At 59.8% G+C, this 15,250-nt stretch overlaps 2 protein-coding genes across 3 annotated transcripts in view; one reads left to right on the top strand and one right to left on the bottom strand.

The window, feature by feature from the left end:
• The window catches only part of LIMS2 (LIM zinc finger domain containing 2), a 45,935-nt gene that overhangs the window by 8,636 nt on the left and 22,049 nt on the right, over window positions 1-15,250 (bottom strand). For both annotated transcript variants that reach the window (XM_077766753.1, XM_077766752.1), the window contains exons 2-4: window positions 10,131-10,290; window positions 7,496-7,562; window positions 7,117-7,237 (exon numbers count right to left, since the gene is read on the bottom strand). In XM_077766753.1, the coding sequence (XP_077622879.1) occupies window positions 7,117-7,237; window positions 7,496-7,562; window positions 10,131-10,286 (344 nt within the window). In that variant the 5' untranslated portion in view covers window positions 10,287-10,290. The remainder of the gene's footprint in view (window positions 1-7,116; window positions 7,238-7,495; window positions 7,563-10,130; window positions 10,291-15,250) is intronic.
• On the top strand, window positions 10-8,908 carry GPR17 (G protein-coupled receptor 17). Its single transcript, XM_077766751.1, has 2 exons — window positions 10-201; window positions 3,526-8,908. Exon 2 carries the CDS (start codon window positions 3,558-3,560, stop codon window positions 4,575-4,577), a length of 1,020 nt encoding a protein of 339 aa, XP_077622877.1. The 5' UTR covers window positions 10-201; window positions 3,526-3,557; the 3' UTR covers window positions 4,578-8,908.

Here is a 15,250-nt window from a genome sequence, read left to right as displayed (position 1 = left end):
CTTGCCCACCACACAAGGCCCCCCTCGGGAATGAAGCGGCCTTTCACGTCCACGGACGCTGCGGCCTCTCTGCTCTCCTTAAATAGCCGGCCTCCCTCCGCAGCTGCACGGAGCCCACCGCCCGCACCGCTGCCCCCTGGCCACAGCCCACCCGCCACCCCGCAGCCCTCCTGTCCCTGCGCCTGGACCCGGCAGTGAGAGGTAAGGACCAGGGCCCGGCTGGGGCAGGCAGGCAGGCGGCCCAGGGGCCAAGCAGAGGCCCCCAGAGCGAGGGCAGGGACCCCCTGTGTCTCTGATAAAGAAAGCTGTCTTGCTCTGATGGCAGCAGCCCCAGTGGGCGGCGCTCCTGTTCCAATGTGGGGGACGTACGGAGGGTGAGCGCCTCGTGCACAGTCCCGCGGCTGCTCTGACAGGCAGCCACACTCTGCACCCATGCTCTCCACCACTGGGCCACCATGGCACCACGGGCAGGAACCAGAAGACGGAGGTGCCAGCCCGTGCCAGGACACCGCTGCGCCCGCCCGCCACGGCCTCGGCCCCTGGGGCCTCTGCCCACTGCTCCCCTCCACGGAGGCCCAAGGCTTGCCCCACAGCCCCAGAGCCCCAGACACACACTGTCCACACCTGCACTCTAGGTGCCCACACCACTTTGCCCTGAGCAGCACTATATGGAGCTAGCGAGCCAGGTCCAGGCCTACAATGTCTAGGGTCGCAGGGGCCCATTGCAGACCACACTGCAAAAATCAGGATCAAAACTCCCTAAAACAGGAGAGGTCAAGAAACCCCAACAAACCAGAAACAAGCCTAAAAGCACTCGAAAATTGAGCTTAGAGCCCGGAAAGGGCACTGTGCACGTGGCACATTCAGCAGTGGTGGGAGCCAAGGGCAACGGGCGGGGCGCAGAAAGCCAGGTGCTGACGTGCCCGCCGGGCGCCACAGCAGGCCAGCAGCAGCCCGTGCAGCCGGGCAGGCCCCCCCATCTGTAACGCTCTGCCCTCACCACCCTGCACCCCTACTTTCTGGACAAGCAGCCCCACATTTTCACTTTGCACTAGATGCCGAAAATTACATCTGCGGTCCTGGGGCCAGACCCCAAGGAGGTGCCGCGAGGCCTGGGGGAGAATTCTAGTGTGAGCCCTGGGGCCACAGTCCCGGCTCCGACGCCCCCAGAGGCAGGCAGTGTTCCGGGAGGTGCTGGGTGCCTCTGATGCGACTTCCAACCCTGGGGCCGCTATCCCTCGCCAGATGACCTTGGGCAAGCTAGCCCACTTTAAGCCTTGACTTCTTAATCCCTAACCTATAAAAGGGGCCACAGACTCCTGCCTCCTTGGACTGGCAGAGCGGGTAGTCGGTACCTGTGAGTAGCCCTCAGGGAGGGCCAGGGTCCAGGTGTGAGGGGCAGCTCAGAGCAGAGGGGACACAGCACCGGTGCCCTGCCTGACCGTCCCCTCCCCAGCCAGGGCTTCCCCGGCAACAACCCTTCGGGTCACAGGCACCTGGACACAGCAGGAAAACAACATCTGTGCTGGACTGTGGGCATCCCGACCTGCTCTAGAGCCAGGAGAGGTCAGGTGGACAAGGGGGCCTCCCTGGACCCCTTCAATGACTAGCCTGTGATGTTACTGGGAGAGCACCCCCTTTACTCGAGAATGGTGACTGGCCAGATGCTCTCTGCCCCTCACCGCGTTGCCCGTGGCTCTCTCCTGCCCAGCCAGTAGGCCTGCACCCCTCTGTGCGTGTTGGGGGTGGGGGCGGCTGCAGGACCACAGTGGTGGTGGATGAAGCAGGAAGGGGAGCGTCCAGCCGTGGCCCAGCTGGAGGCCCAGCATACCCACAGTCTGGACCCCTGCCCTGCTCTGTCTGCTGAAGAAGAGCATGCCGGGCTCTCCCCACATGCTCTGCTCTCCATCCACTCCCAGGGTGGCAGCCAGCCACATCCTCCTCGGGGGGCTGCCGTGCCAACAGAGCTGCCAGGGCACCTCCTGAGGGACGCCCCCTCTTCAGCTCAGTCCCTGCCAGAGCTCTTACCAGGGCCATCAGGAGAGGGAGTTGAGGCCGGGAGGCCTGCTCCATCCAGCTCACACTGCCGGGCTCACCCAGGGTAGTGCCCTGGCCCTGCCATGGCCACGGCCTGCGGGGATGTGTCCTCTCTCCTGCCCGAGTGCGGATGTCAGGAGCAGGGTTTCCTGGGGAGCCCCAGACGCTGCAGTGCAGGCGAGGGGCTGCGAGGCTGAAATTCCAAAGCTGCTCTCCCCTGGCTATCCTGCCCCCTTCTGCCCACACCCCCATTCCCAGGGCTAGTGAGGGAGGCAGGCTATTTGGGGGCTTCCTCTCCCTTTTGGATCCCTTGAGTTGGTCCAGATCAGCTCAGGAGTCCGTACTGTCCAGGACGGAGCCAGAGGGCCCACCCAGAACGGGGTCACCAGACATAGCTGGCCGACGGCAGGGCTGTCCTAGTAGAGAATCAGCCTCCTGCTTGTTAAACTACTCCAGGAGGTAAGATGCCCCACCCCCACGCCCCCAGGCCTAGGCAGGCTTTCCAAACTACAGGCCTCCACCCGTGAGGATGTCCAAAATGGATCTGGTAGGCAGAGTCCAGAAAGCTTGAGAGACCTTGGGATGCAGGCCTGGACGGCACCTTCGGGGCTGGCAGAGAGCAGGCCTCTGACCTCCCAGAACTGCCCATCACTGAATCCCTGGTGGGGCCCTCCTGGGCGGCTGGTGCTGGGGCAGTTGTGGTCAGGGGCCAGCACGGAGAAGCATAAGGCAACGACACACTTGGCACTAGTCGTGAGAAGTGCCACGAGATGGCCAGGAAGGGTCCCAGGACTTGGGGTGAGCAGGGTTCACCCGGCAAGGGTGGGGCTGAAGAGGAACTGGCCAGGCCCAGGCAGCAGGCTCTCAGAAACAGGTGACCTGGGGGTGCCTGCGGGGCTTGACACTTAAGCATCCGACTCTTGGTTTTGGCTCAGGTCATGATCTCACGGCTTGTGGGTTTGAACCCTGTGTCTGTCTATCTGTCTGTCTCTCTCAAAATAAATTAAAAAAGTTAAAAGAAAAAAAAAAGAAATAGGAGATCTACCCACCCACGCACTGGGAGTGAGCTCAAGGTTCCCATGCATGACCCCGGGCCACTCAGGAATCACCCCTGGGGAGCACAGAGGAAACTGCGGGGCCCCTCCCTCCGTCCCAGGGCCCCCAACAGGTGGGATTCGCTGTCCAGTCTCCCTGCGGTGTTGAGCCCACACCCTGGTCTGAGAGTGGATTTCCAGGACCCACGGCCCTGGGTCCAGGCTCTCACGTGCCCTGTGAGGACACGGGTGGGCAGCGGGGAGGCAGCCCCAGCAGCAGCTCGGCAAGCTCCGGCCCTGGCTTCCTTCTTGCTTTTCGCTGAGCTTCAGAAATCCTCTGACACCACCCGCCCCCGGGCGGACACAGGGGTGCCCTTTGTAGTCCCCAGGGCAGGGCTGAGCTAAGACGCTTCGAGGGCCCAGGCTCTGGAACCTGTCTGCTTGCCCCCTCCAGGCTCGTCCCCCAGCTCTGTTTCCGGCTGAAGCATGAATGGCCTGGAGGTGGCCTCCCCGGGTGTGACCGCCAACTCCTCCCTGGCCACCGCACAGCAATGTGGCCAGGAGACGCCGCTCGAGAACGTCCTCTTCGCCTCCTTCTACCTCCTGGACTTCATCCTGGCTTTTGTTGGCAACGCCCTGGCCCTGTGGCTTTTCATATGGGACCACAAGTCAGGTACCCCTGCCAACGTCTTCTTGATGCACCTGGCCGTGGCCGACTTGTCCTGTGTGCTGGTCCTGCCCACCCGCCTCGTCTACCACTTCTCTGGGAACCACTGGCCGTTCGGGGAAATCCCGTGCCGCCTCACCGGCTTCCTCTTCTACCTCAACATGTACGCCAGCATCTACTTCCTCACCTGCATCAGCGCTGACCGCTTCCTGGCCATCGTGCACCCCGTCAAGTCCCTCAAGCTCCGCAAACCCCTCTACGCACACCTGGCCTGTGCCTTCCTCTGGGTGGTGGTGGCTGTGGCCATGGCCCCGCTGCTGGTGAGCCCACAGACCGTGCAGACCAACCACACAGTCGTCTGCCTGCAGCTGTATCGGGAGAAGGCCTCCCACCACGCCTTCGTGTCTCTGGCCGTGGCCTTCACCTTCCCGTTTGTCACCACCGTCACCTGCTACCTGCTGATCATCCGCAGCCTGCGGCAGGGCCCGCGCGTGGAGAAGCGCCTCAAGAACAAGGCGGTCCGCATGATCGCCATGGTGCTGGCCATCTTCCTGGTCTGCTTCGTGCCCTACCACGTGCACCGCTCAGTCTACGTGCTGCACTCCCATGGCAGTGGCACCTCCTGCGCTGCCCAGCGCATCCTGGCCCTTGGAAACCGCATCACCTCCTGCCTCACCAGCCTCAACGGGGCACTCGACCCGGTCATGTACTTCTTCGTGGCCGAGAAGTTCCGGGATGCCCTGTGTAACTTGATCTGTGGCAAAAGGCTCTCCGGGCCACCCCCCAGCTTTGAGGGGAAAACCAACGAGAGCTCCCTGAGTGCCAGGTCAGAGCTGTGAGCCCCAGGACGCCGCGCCTGGGCCCAGTCCAGTCTGTCCTCAGGGGGACCCCTGCATCAGGGCGCAAGCCACCCAGACTCGTGAAGGAGAGGTCCACCTGCTCCCTAGCGGGTCGCTGCCGCTCTCCCCAAGGGGGAAACTCGGCACCCAGCACCAGTTCTGTCTTACCTGACATGCAAACCCCAGCAGGACCAGTGGGCCACCCCTATGGCCGAGGCCGTGTTGAGCCTACTCACCTAAGTTACTAGACACTAAATGACTTCAGCCCGTGGCGAGGAGGCCGGAGGAACAGCTCTTGGACCATGAGCATCCTTCTTTCCCAAGGGCTGCTGGCTAGACTCCCAGCCTCCCTCCCACAAGAAACAGCAGCAAAACTCTACAGAGAGCCCAGAAGGCAGCTGTGAGCGACTCAGGAGAAGGGGGTGCAGGACTCCTGGGGGAGGGGGAAGGAGGGGTGGGCAGATGTTTCCTTTGAAGCACATGGTGCTTTGAGTTCCCTGGGTGTCACCTTTGCCAGGTGATCCCTACGTTTAGGGGACAGGGACTGTTAACTCATAACTGAGTGTTGTGAGTACATTTCAGGCTGGCCACCAGGCAGGATCCAACAAATGTGGCCTGTGGGGCCAGCAGCACAGTGCCAGGCTCCTGACCCCTCCCGCTGTGACCCGCATGCAGACCTGCACGTGGCCTGGCGATCCCAGAGCCCCTGGGCAGCTGCCCGGTCCCATTTGGGTCCTGGGCCAGCACACAGCATGGGTACAGTCACAGCTCGAGGACACCACCAGCAGGGAGCCGGCACCTGGCACGTGACCCTTGCTCCCACTAACCCAGACCAGCAGGTGTGCCCTTAGCCCTGCTCCCCCCAAGGGGCTCCACTCGCTTCAGTGGGCCAGCCTGGGAGCCGTTTCCTCCAGAGCACGGCCCCTACCACCCTTGCGGGTCCCTATTTGTGCCACACGTAAACATCAGCGTCCTTTAAGATTCTGAAGGTCACTGTGCTGGGTCAACAAAAGTCCCTTCCGGAATGCCTCCTCCCTTCGACCCCAGGGTGGCAAAGCGGAAGTGAAGGCAGGAGTGGCCAGGCAGCACGCGCTTCTCTGCCCCTGGTTCTGAAAGCCCCCCGCGGGCCTGGCCCACGTGGACGCTGAGGCTCTGGTCCGGCCTGGAGGGTCTGCACGGGGGCCACACTTCCTTTACAGCAGTGCTTTACTTCCCTGAGCATGCCCAGCCTCTCCGGGCCTCCCCAGCCCGTCCTGTGGCACAGGGCTCAGTGTGCGCTGTAGCTCAGAGAGAGGACGCGCTCGGGCCCACACCTGGTGGGCGAGGACCCCGGATCAGCAGGGGACCCCCGTGACACTCCTGCTAAGTGCTCTGCAGACACCAACATTGGGAACAGGGGCCGCAAACAGGGGACATCACTACAGGTGGCCCCAGAGCGAGCGGCGGCAGAGGACGGAGGGGGACAGGTACTCAGGCAGGAGAGGGTGGGGGAGTCAGAGACAGCTGGGGTGGGTGCACGGGGAGGAGACACCAGCGTTTGGAGGGGCCTGTTGCATTTGGGAGACTTGGCGGACACCAAGAGGTTGGTGCGTGGGCAGCTGAGAATGTGAGGGACAGGGGCGCTGTGGTGTGCATCTCAGTTGTCCAGCACTGCATGCCATTCGCGGCCTTTGGACAGACACGAGGGCCATGCGCCGAGCCCCAAAAGAGGCGCCATGGAGAGGCCGGTGGGAGGAGGGAAGTCAGAAGAGTAGAGGGAGCGTTGCAGCCATGAGGCAGAAGGAAGGCATGAGACACAGGTCCCGAACCCAGAGGGGAGGCATTCCAGCAGGGAGGAGATGCTGAGGGAGCCTGCTGAGAGGCCTGGCCAGACGGACAGTGGGGGGCGTGGGGGGCAGTGGGAGGGGGCAGCGGGAGGGGCCAGCAGGGGCCGGCTAGAGCTGGAGGACAGCTCTGGGGGAAAGCGAAGACTGAAGCCCACAGCCCCTTGGGAGACTGAGGGGGGAGGAGCCAGGACAGGGAGGGGCGCTGAGATAGGAGATGCACAGGTGCAGGGAGAGGGGGGAGCCTCCCCCTTCCCCTCCCCCTCGGGAGGGTGCAGAGACAGCTGGGGGAGAACAGAGCCAGGCTTCCTGGAAGGTGGGAACTTGATCTCCCAAGTCAAGAAATCTGAATGTAAGAGTAAATTTGGGCCCCGTGGTTGTGTGATTTCTCTCCAGCGACATTCAGCCCTGAGTACACAGAAGGAGGTAGACATTCGGGGTCAGCGGCATGGGCTTGCCAGGCAGCAGTGACAGCCCAAAGCTCCTCACCCAGCCACTGCATGTGATGGCTCCTGCTTCCACCACCTTCCTCCTTTCTGCCTATTGTCGGCTGCTCCGGAAGCACCCCCAGGCCTGGGCAGGCCCTGCCTCGTCGCCCCCTACTCTCTCCAGCCCCAGCCCCAGCATGCCCCTGTAAACCAGGGGACACAGCGCACGGGCACAGGCCACACCACCTGGGGCAGGTGGTGAGTGGTGTCTGGGCTGGCCCGCCTCACCTGCCCGCGTTCTTCACGAAGCCCAGGTCAGCCAGCTCGATGTCGCACAGCTCGCAGCGGAAGCACCCAGGGTGCCAGTTGTTGTTCATGGCCTTGATGACGCGGCCGATGATAAACTCACCTGGAAGAGATGGGTCCCTTCTTGCCAGGGCAGGCATGCGCCTCACCCCCACTCCGCAGCCCCCTCCCAAGCCCTGCCTACGCCTGATGGACGTCGTGCTCCCCTGAGACTGGCTGGTCCCCAGCTTCCCTCCCAGAGCCTGGAAAGGTGATGCCTGCAGACAACTAGCGCTCATGGAGGCAGGGTGCAGGGCGGTCAGGGAGGAGCACCTGTGCTCAGGTCCACCTGCCCCACCCAGGTGTGCTGCACCCCTCTTACCGCAGGAGCCACAGCATGGAGCAAAGAGCATCTGGAAGTCGTGTTCGCAGTACTTCCGGCCTTCGAACTGCAAATGGGCCAGCAGGGAAAGTTCAAGCAAACCCCATCATTCTCCCCAAGCTGGCTGGTCTCTGTTGGGTCAGGACCCACCCTCGGGCAGGCTGGACAAGCATCCTGACTTGTGCAATTGCTACCACCACAGGAAGCAGTGTGGGGGTGGAGGAGGAGGCTTCCTGGAGGAGATGGTAAGGAGCTGAAAGACCCGCAGGGGTGGGGGTGCTGAAAGGAGGGCATTCTGGAGGGAGGGAGCAGCAGGGGCAAGGCCTGGAGATGGAGGGAACTGGCGCATTCAACAGGGCAGAGTGGAGGGTAAGTGAGGGGTGGCACAGAACCTGGGAACTGGGCAAGGCTGGTCCTCAAAGGGCTGCTGCTGTTTCCACAAGACCTTGGTCGTGGGAGGGAGCCGAGGGCTGGGATCAAGTCTGATTTATAAATGTCACTTGGCCCTATTTCCTGCATGTTTTCTCTGTGTGAGAAGTCCATTTCCCCCAGAGGCCACAAGAGACCCAGAGAGGAGACACAGCAGGATAGACACAGGAAAACATGGGGCCTGAGGGGCACCCTAAGTCCTGCAGCCAGCAGGAGCCACCAGCCATTGCCCCCGTCTGCCTCGGCAATGACAGCCCAGCTCTGGCCCCAAATGTGGCCAGACCCTGTCTCTGCTTTCTCCTCCCTTGACAATTTCTTTTTTTTTTTTTTTTAACCTGGTTTGCCTTCTTTTCTGAAATGAGTTTCTTACTAGGCTGTGACTGGATATAGCCCTAGCCAGTGGCTTGTAGAGGTGGCAGGCGTAAAATTCATTCAGCAACAAATATTTCCTGATCGCCTACTGTGTGCCAGGCTCTGTTCTAGACACATGGCCACTGCTCTCGGAGCTCTGCCTCCCTCCCACTGCCTCTACAGTGGGCCAGCCTTTCCCAGGAGACTGGAAGGCGCCACGAGGAACAGCTCCTCCCCCACCGCCAGAGGCGCTCTTGAACCCCTTCCCCTGCCAGTCCAGTCAGCTGTACCTTTGATGTCTCTGCAGCCTCTGGCCCCTGGTCCCCACCTCCACTGCAACCACCTGGGGTACATGTTTACCAACCAGCCCTTTGGGAGATGGGGTCTGGTCTGCAGAGTTTGACCATTTCTATGGTGTAAATATTTCCATCATGGACAAATGTCAAGCTACCAACATGAGATCAGTGTGGAGTTAACACATGCGCAGTAGCATCGCGGGACTCTTTCCACCAGCAAGATCAGTAGACAAATAACCTCAAAGGCACAGGTGACAGTAACATGTAATAAAATAACTAGGAAGTGGTGAGTTCTGAGTATGTGTTACCTTTGTTTTTAATAAAATTTTATCTCCTATACATGTATATAATTTAATTTTCTTAGTTTCTTTAAATGTTGTATTTATTTTTGAGACAAAGACAAAGCATGAGCGGAGAGGGGGAGGGTGGTCAGAGAGAGAGGTCACAGAATCCAAAACAGGCTCCAGGCTCTGAGCTGTCAGCACAGAACCCGACGCAGGCCTTGAACCCACGAACCATGAGATCATGACCTGAACCAAAGTTGGACGCTTAACCGACTGAGCCACCCAGGTGCCCCAGTAATTTAATTTTTACTAAGAGTTGTGTTTAGGGGCGCCTGGATGGCTCAGTCAGTTAAGAGTCTGACTCTTGATTTTGGCTCATGTCATGATCTCACGGTTCATGAGTTTGAGCCCTGTGTCAGGCTCTGTGCTGACAGTGCAGAGCCTGCTTGGGATTCTGTCTTTTCCTCTCTCTCTCTGCCCTTCCCCTGCTCATGGGTGCATGCTCTCCCTCTTTCAAAGTAAATAAATAAACATTTTTTGAAAAAGTTGCATTTATCCACTACCTTGCAAGATTATTGAAAATATAAACAATGTCCTTTAAGAGCCAGTGTGGCCCAGTCTAGATCTTTTCACTTGATCTGGACTCTTTCAATAATTCAACTTCTGGTCCTACGTGTTCTGTAGCTTCATGTCCCTGCCCCCAATTAGTTTCTCCTCAGCACAGCAAGGACAGTGGTCCTTTTTAGACGTCAGATAGGCTGCCTCCTCCTGTGCCCCAAATACCCTGCATACTCTGACCTCAGGGCCTTTGCACTTGCTGAGCTCTCTGATGAGTGCTCTTCCTACAGATGTGTGCACAGCTCCTTTACCTCATTCAGGTCTGCTGAAACACGACCTTCCCTCACCACCCGCCCTCCTTACCCCAAGATTCTTTATAACCAGAGCACTGAGTACTATCTGATATGTCATACATTGATCGTGTTTGGATCTGATCCCAAAGGAGGGTATGTGCCCGCAGGGCAGGGTGTTTGCATGCCATGGCCTCCCAGAGTGTACCCAGAGGAGGCTGGGTGAGTGGTGACCCTCAGCACCCACAGCCACCGGGGTGGGGGGTGGAGGGGGTTGGGATGTGCCCACAGCGGGGCAAGCTCAAGGCCAGGCACGACTGGACAGGACTAGGGCTGGGCACAGGCTCCCAGAAGGCAGCCTCTGAGCTGCTTCGGGGCTCAGGCTCGAAGAAGGCCATCCAGCGCAGGGACCCGGGGGCGTCCTCACCTCGTAGAAGAGCCCCTCGGGGAAGGGCCGGAAGCACTGGGCGCACACGAAGCAGTGCTCGTGGTACAGCTCTCCGTTGCTGTTAACGATCCGCTCGGCAGGGGCGAAGCGGGCCTGGCAGCGTTGGCAAACCGCATTGGCCAGGGCGTTGGACATGTTGCTGGAAGCCGGAGAGGGAAGGGGAAGGTCAGCACTGGGAAGGGGCCGAGACCTGCAAGCCCGGAGGCCTGCGCCTTCCCGGGTGAGGAAAGCCGCTGTCCTTGGCAGAGGGCGGCTAGNGCGAGGGTTTCCCTGCTGTAAGTGTCAGGCTTGCCTCCTTCTAGAAGGAGTGGAATCCAAACTGTGTGCTGAGGGGCCCTGGGGCGTGGCCAGGAGGAGCTGTGCCAGACTGACAGCCTCTACGCCTTTCTGACACCTGGATGCCCGTGACTTTTGCTATAAGGGTAGCAAACAGGTTTTGTCTCAAGTGTGAACTCTGACAAATTGGTGGTGGCTGCCTGGACATCTGGCCAACGCAGGATGGGTGGGCCCAGCAAGGACAGAGACAACCAGCTGGCAAAGTCAGGTATGCACAGCGGGTGGCCGGACACAAGCTCAATGCTCTTGCGGACATCCTTCCAGCCTGTCCTGCCTCCGGGGTATGACGCCCACCCCTGTCTTGCTGACACAGTATTATGAGAATTCTCACGTGAGTGACGCTGTTTCGGGGACATTGAGCTACGGATCATAGGGAGGAGGGCTCCCCAAACAGGATGAGCCCAGGAGGCCGGGGAGGGCTCTGCCTGCCAGGGGGTGCGGGCTGTGAACCGTGGGTCTAACGGGGATTGCTAGCAGCTACTCAGCTTGGAGAACGCACAGAGCAGGGGCAGGGCCGAAGGACTCTTCCATAAGCCTTGCCAGGCGTACTGGATCCTATGACTTAGCCGGCCCTTGGCTGTGTCTGGGGCACCAAAGCTACCTTGTCACATACTGGCCACAGGGGCAAGGAAGCAGGACAGTGGCAGGAAGAGTCGGGCAGGGGTGCAAGAGAGGGTCTTCCTACAGCAGCCCGCAGCCCCCAGCACACGCCATGCATCCTGCCCAACCCCCTGAGGACTCCAGGAGGTGGGCCAGAAGGCAGGGGACCGACTGCCTAAGCCCATGGAGGGCTAGGCTGGACTTCATCAACACGGGCCCCTTCTCCCGCTGGAAAACACTGCGAACCTAGCCGCTTCATCTTCCCACGACACACGCCCAAGGTGGTGGGGCGGGGGAGGGAAGTTCCAACTGCGGGCTGTGCACAAGACCTTGGAGAAGTGAGAAATCAACAGGAAATCCTGTGACTCTGGCTCTGGAATTCCCCCAGAGGACCCAGAAGATGAAGCCAAAGCAAGGATTCGAGTCCAGCCCCAGGCTTTGGGATTGCTGCTTAAATGCAGAGCCCTGGGCCGCAACCCAGTGAGCGCCTGCACGACCCCAGCGCCTCTCGAAGCCCCTTGCCTCTGGCCTCCAGGGATCCAACTCCCGCCCCCAGCCGCCTGCCACTAGACCACTTTACCAGCCTTCAACCATCCCTCCCTGTCTTCTGTTAAACTCTCCTCTGCCATTCGTTTCACTGTGACTACGTTCTGACCAGGACCCTAACAGACACCACCCCTGGCGGCTGGCCACAACCCACCTCCCTGTTCATCTTCACACAGTCCCGTAGCCAGAGGGTGGCTGGTCTTTAACCGGGCTATGTCTAGTTCCCTGGCTGCGACTTGGGGGCCTCAGGCCGAGGATTTTACCATCTGTCCCCTACGAACATACCTTGCACAAGCCTTGGCACAGGAAGGTGGGATGTGAGGGGTGACCACCTACCTGTCACACCCACTGGCTGTCCCAGCCCAAGTCTTGGGGGCAGTAGCACCCCCAGAGCACTCCTGTGACCACATCCCCAGGCCACCCTGCTCAGGACCACAGACAACACTGGCCTAAGACAGAGGAATGAGCAGATGTGCAAATGGCCCAATAGCCGAACCATGTCACCATCAGAGAAATGCCAGCTGTCCCCTGCAGGACGCAAGGACCCAGGAGGGGGCTCTGGAATCCCCCCTCCATGCTGGAATCCTCATGGCCCCAGACACCAGCTGGGGGAGCTGGAAAAGGGCGCCGGCTTCTCTGGGCCTCATTTCCCCATCTGCAAAGAGGTGTGCCAGAGTAACAGGCGTAGTGGAGAACCCAGGGCATACGGCTTGTTGAGCGCAGGGCCGGGCAGGCCAAGTGCTGGATAAAGAGAGCTGTTGTTTCCCAGCGACTCTGGGAGGCTTCCAGAGCACCTCCCCCGCACCCAGTCCTGGAGAAGGCCTGCAACCCGCCTGGGCTCCCTGCAAGAGGGCAAAGGGTGGGGGACGCGGGCATTCCATGTCCTCCTTCACACATTCCAGCCAAGAACGGGGAGCACAAAGTCAGCCCAGTTACCCTCCAAGGAGACACCACCCTCCTGCCCCAGCCAGACACCACCACTCAGCCTGCTGAGGGCACGGCCAGGAGCCACGTGCTGTATACAGCACCGTGTACCTCTTCTCCAGCCCTTCCCAGCACCCCAAAACACTTGCAATCTTGACAGCCCAACGCAAGCCAATTCGTGAGTCTGTGCAAGATGTCATGAGTGACAAGATGTCACCGTGCCTTACAATGACTATTAGCCTGGGATGGGGAGAGCCCTCTCTGTGCCAACTTCTTATGAGGACAGGTTGCTGGCTCCAGACAAGGTAATTGAAGTACAGAGGGAGGGTGAATAACCTGCTGACAATCACACAGGATTAGACCATGTTCTCTCCTGGCAGCATTATCTAGGCACAGCCATTCAAAACTCTGGTTTTTTAACAACCCTAGACCTTACTCCACTCCAGCCTCCCACCCATCTGAGCCTAGAAAGACAGAGTGAGGGCCTGGGAGGAGAATGAGTCAGTGTCACTGAGGCCATGTCAGCCCAAGCAGTAGTCAGTCCAATACGTGTGCTCTATGGCCAGGCACCCCAGGCTGCATCCTGGCTCAGGTGCTCCCTGGCTACATGTTCTGCAACAAAGCACTCTCTGAGCCTGGGCTTCCCCATCTGTAAAATGGGCTAGCAACAGCAACCTCCGGGGGTGGTTGGGAGGGCTCAGTGAGGTGACACAGCCCATAACTGCTCCCTAAGTAGCATTCTTCCCTGCCTTCATCCAACAGACCCTCACGGAGCACCTGCTCTGTGCCCAGGCCCTGCCGCAGGTGCAGGGAGAGAAGGGGGATCCCACCGCGACAGGACGTCAGAAGCTCAAGAGGAAGCTGCCCCGGCACAGCCTGGGCCTCCTCCCGGCCACTCGCCCACAAGGCCAGTCAGAAGCCAGCAGCTGGAGTCACCTGGCTGCATGCAGGAAACGGGCGTTTACACAGAGCCAGCTCCACACTCAGCCTTGCGAAGGCTGGAAAATTAAATGCCGCCTTAGGCTGCCACACACGATGCATTTCCCCCACCAGAAACGTATTCCCGATAGGTCTGGAGCCTGCGGGAGGTTACGTGGCTCTTCCCGGAGCCCCAGCGGTCCCTCTCTGCTTTAGCAGCTTCATTTACTCTTAAGCAAGTCATTTACTCTTAAGTGGGTGCTCTTTAAAAACTGTCACCCCAGGGTGCCTGGGTGGCCCAGTCAGGTAAGCATCCGACTTCAGCTCAGGTCATGATCTCACGGTTCGTGGGATCGAGCCCCGTGTTGGGCTCTGTGCTGACAGCTCAGAGCCTGGAGCCTGCTTCCAATTCTGTGTGTCCCCCTCTCTCTGCCCTACCCCACTAACACTTTGTCTCTCTCTCTCTCTCTCGAAAATAAACATTTAAAAAATAAAAATAAAACTGTCACGCTGATCACAGGACCGAGAAAGGGCATGAGCTAGAAGTCCATAGGAAAATAAAGACAGGTTGCAAATAAACATATGTGCCTGTCTGCGTGGGACTTTCCCGAGGCCTGGTTTCTGTGATCACACCCACGTGCCCTCCTCACACAGGCCTTGTTCTTGTGCTGCGTCTATACTCTGGAATTTCTCTCCAGTAGGGCCTCTGACCCACCAGCCCCTGCACCACATCTCACTCCACCCAAGTCCAAGGCCACGCTCGGGTGAGCTTTCTAGCATCCTGAGCCTCAGGTGCCCCACCCAAGCAATGCTTGTCCGGTCCCCGTCCCGGTGTCCAAGGGGTCTGAACTCCGCCTGAGCAATAGGGGCCCCTCTGCAGCTATGTCCCCTCCCCTACCCGGTGCACCGCCCCCTGCTCTGTCCTTAGCCCCAGACATCTTTGGTGGTTCAGTCCTAATTACCCCTCAGGAGGACGGCCCTGACTATGGGAACACAGGAAGCTCAGAGCAGGCAGTGTAGCATTAGCCCCTGGACCTCCTTTCTTCCCTGGGTCCTTGGGTCCCCCTACCTCTGTGACTGCTGCTTCCCTCTCTTCCACCACTCCTCACCCCCTCCTCCCAACCTCAGGGTCCTGCTCCTCCCCCACCTCCTCCTCTGCCGTGGCACCTGCACATTCCTGCCAATGACCCCAAGTTCACAGTCGTCTTCGCTCTCTCCCCAACTTTCTACCGGAAGTTTCCACCCAGGTGGCCCCTGGGGCCCAGCCCCAGCCCCCTAAACCCACATACTGGTTGCACCACCATCTACTTGCCCCCTCGGACCCTCCCCGGGTTAACTCATCCTCTGAGATGCCCTGGGGGTCCATCCTGAGCGCCACAGGCAGCCCTGCCTGCCCAAAGGAGGCTTTCAGTGTCTACACTGGCAATTCTCCCTGAGATAAAGCAGCTGAGGCTCTGGAGTCAGTCCAAACCGGCTGTGAATCGCAGCTTAGCCATTTTGGGATGGGTGAAGTCCAGCAGGCTCCTTGACCGCTCAGTTGGTTCATCTGTAAAGTGGCAACAAAACGACCCCAGTCTGAAAGCAGGTGTGGGCGCTCCTTAGGACAATTTAACCCTAACACCCCATTTTCCGCGCCCTGTCCAGGAAAGGTGATCACAGACGAAGTCAAATCCACGAGATTAATCGCGCCCTCCCCCCAATTTTATCGCCAACCCAGGCGCCGTCCCTACGCCCTGGGCTGCCGGGCTCCTGCCGTCGGAAGGGCCACGCGGGTG

The sequence above is a fragment of the Crocuta crocuta genome, unplaced genomic scaffold (genome assembly GCF_008692635.1).
Source record: "Crocuta crocuta isolate KB4526 unplaced genomic scaffold, BGI_CrCroc_1.0 scaffold5, whole genome shotgun sequence".
NCBI classification, from domain to species: Eukaryota; Metazoa; Chordata; class Mammalia; order Carnivora; family Hyaenidae; genus Crocuta; species Crocuta crocuta.
Note: the sequence above shows the minus strand (reverse complement) of the source record. Positions and strands in the feature narration are given on the sequence as shown.

What these genes read in the sequence shown, in the direction of transcription:
- GPR17 (XM_077766751.1), top strand. Translation starts at nt 3,558, where the DNA reads ATGAATGGCCTGGAGGTGGCCTCCCCGGGTGTGACCGCCAACTCCTCC.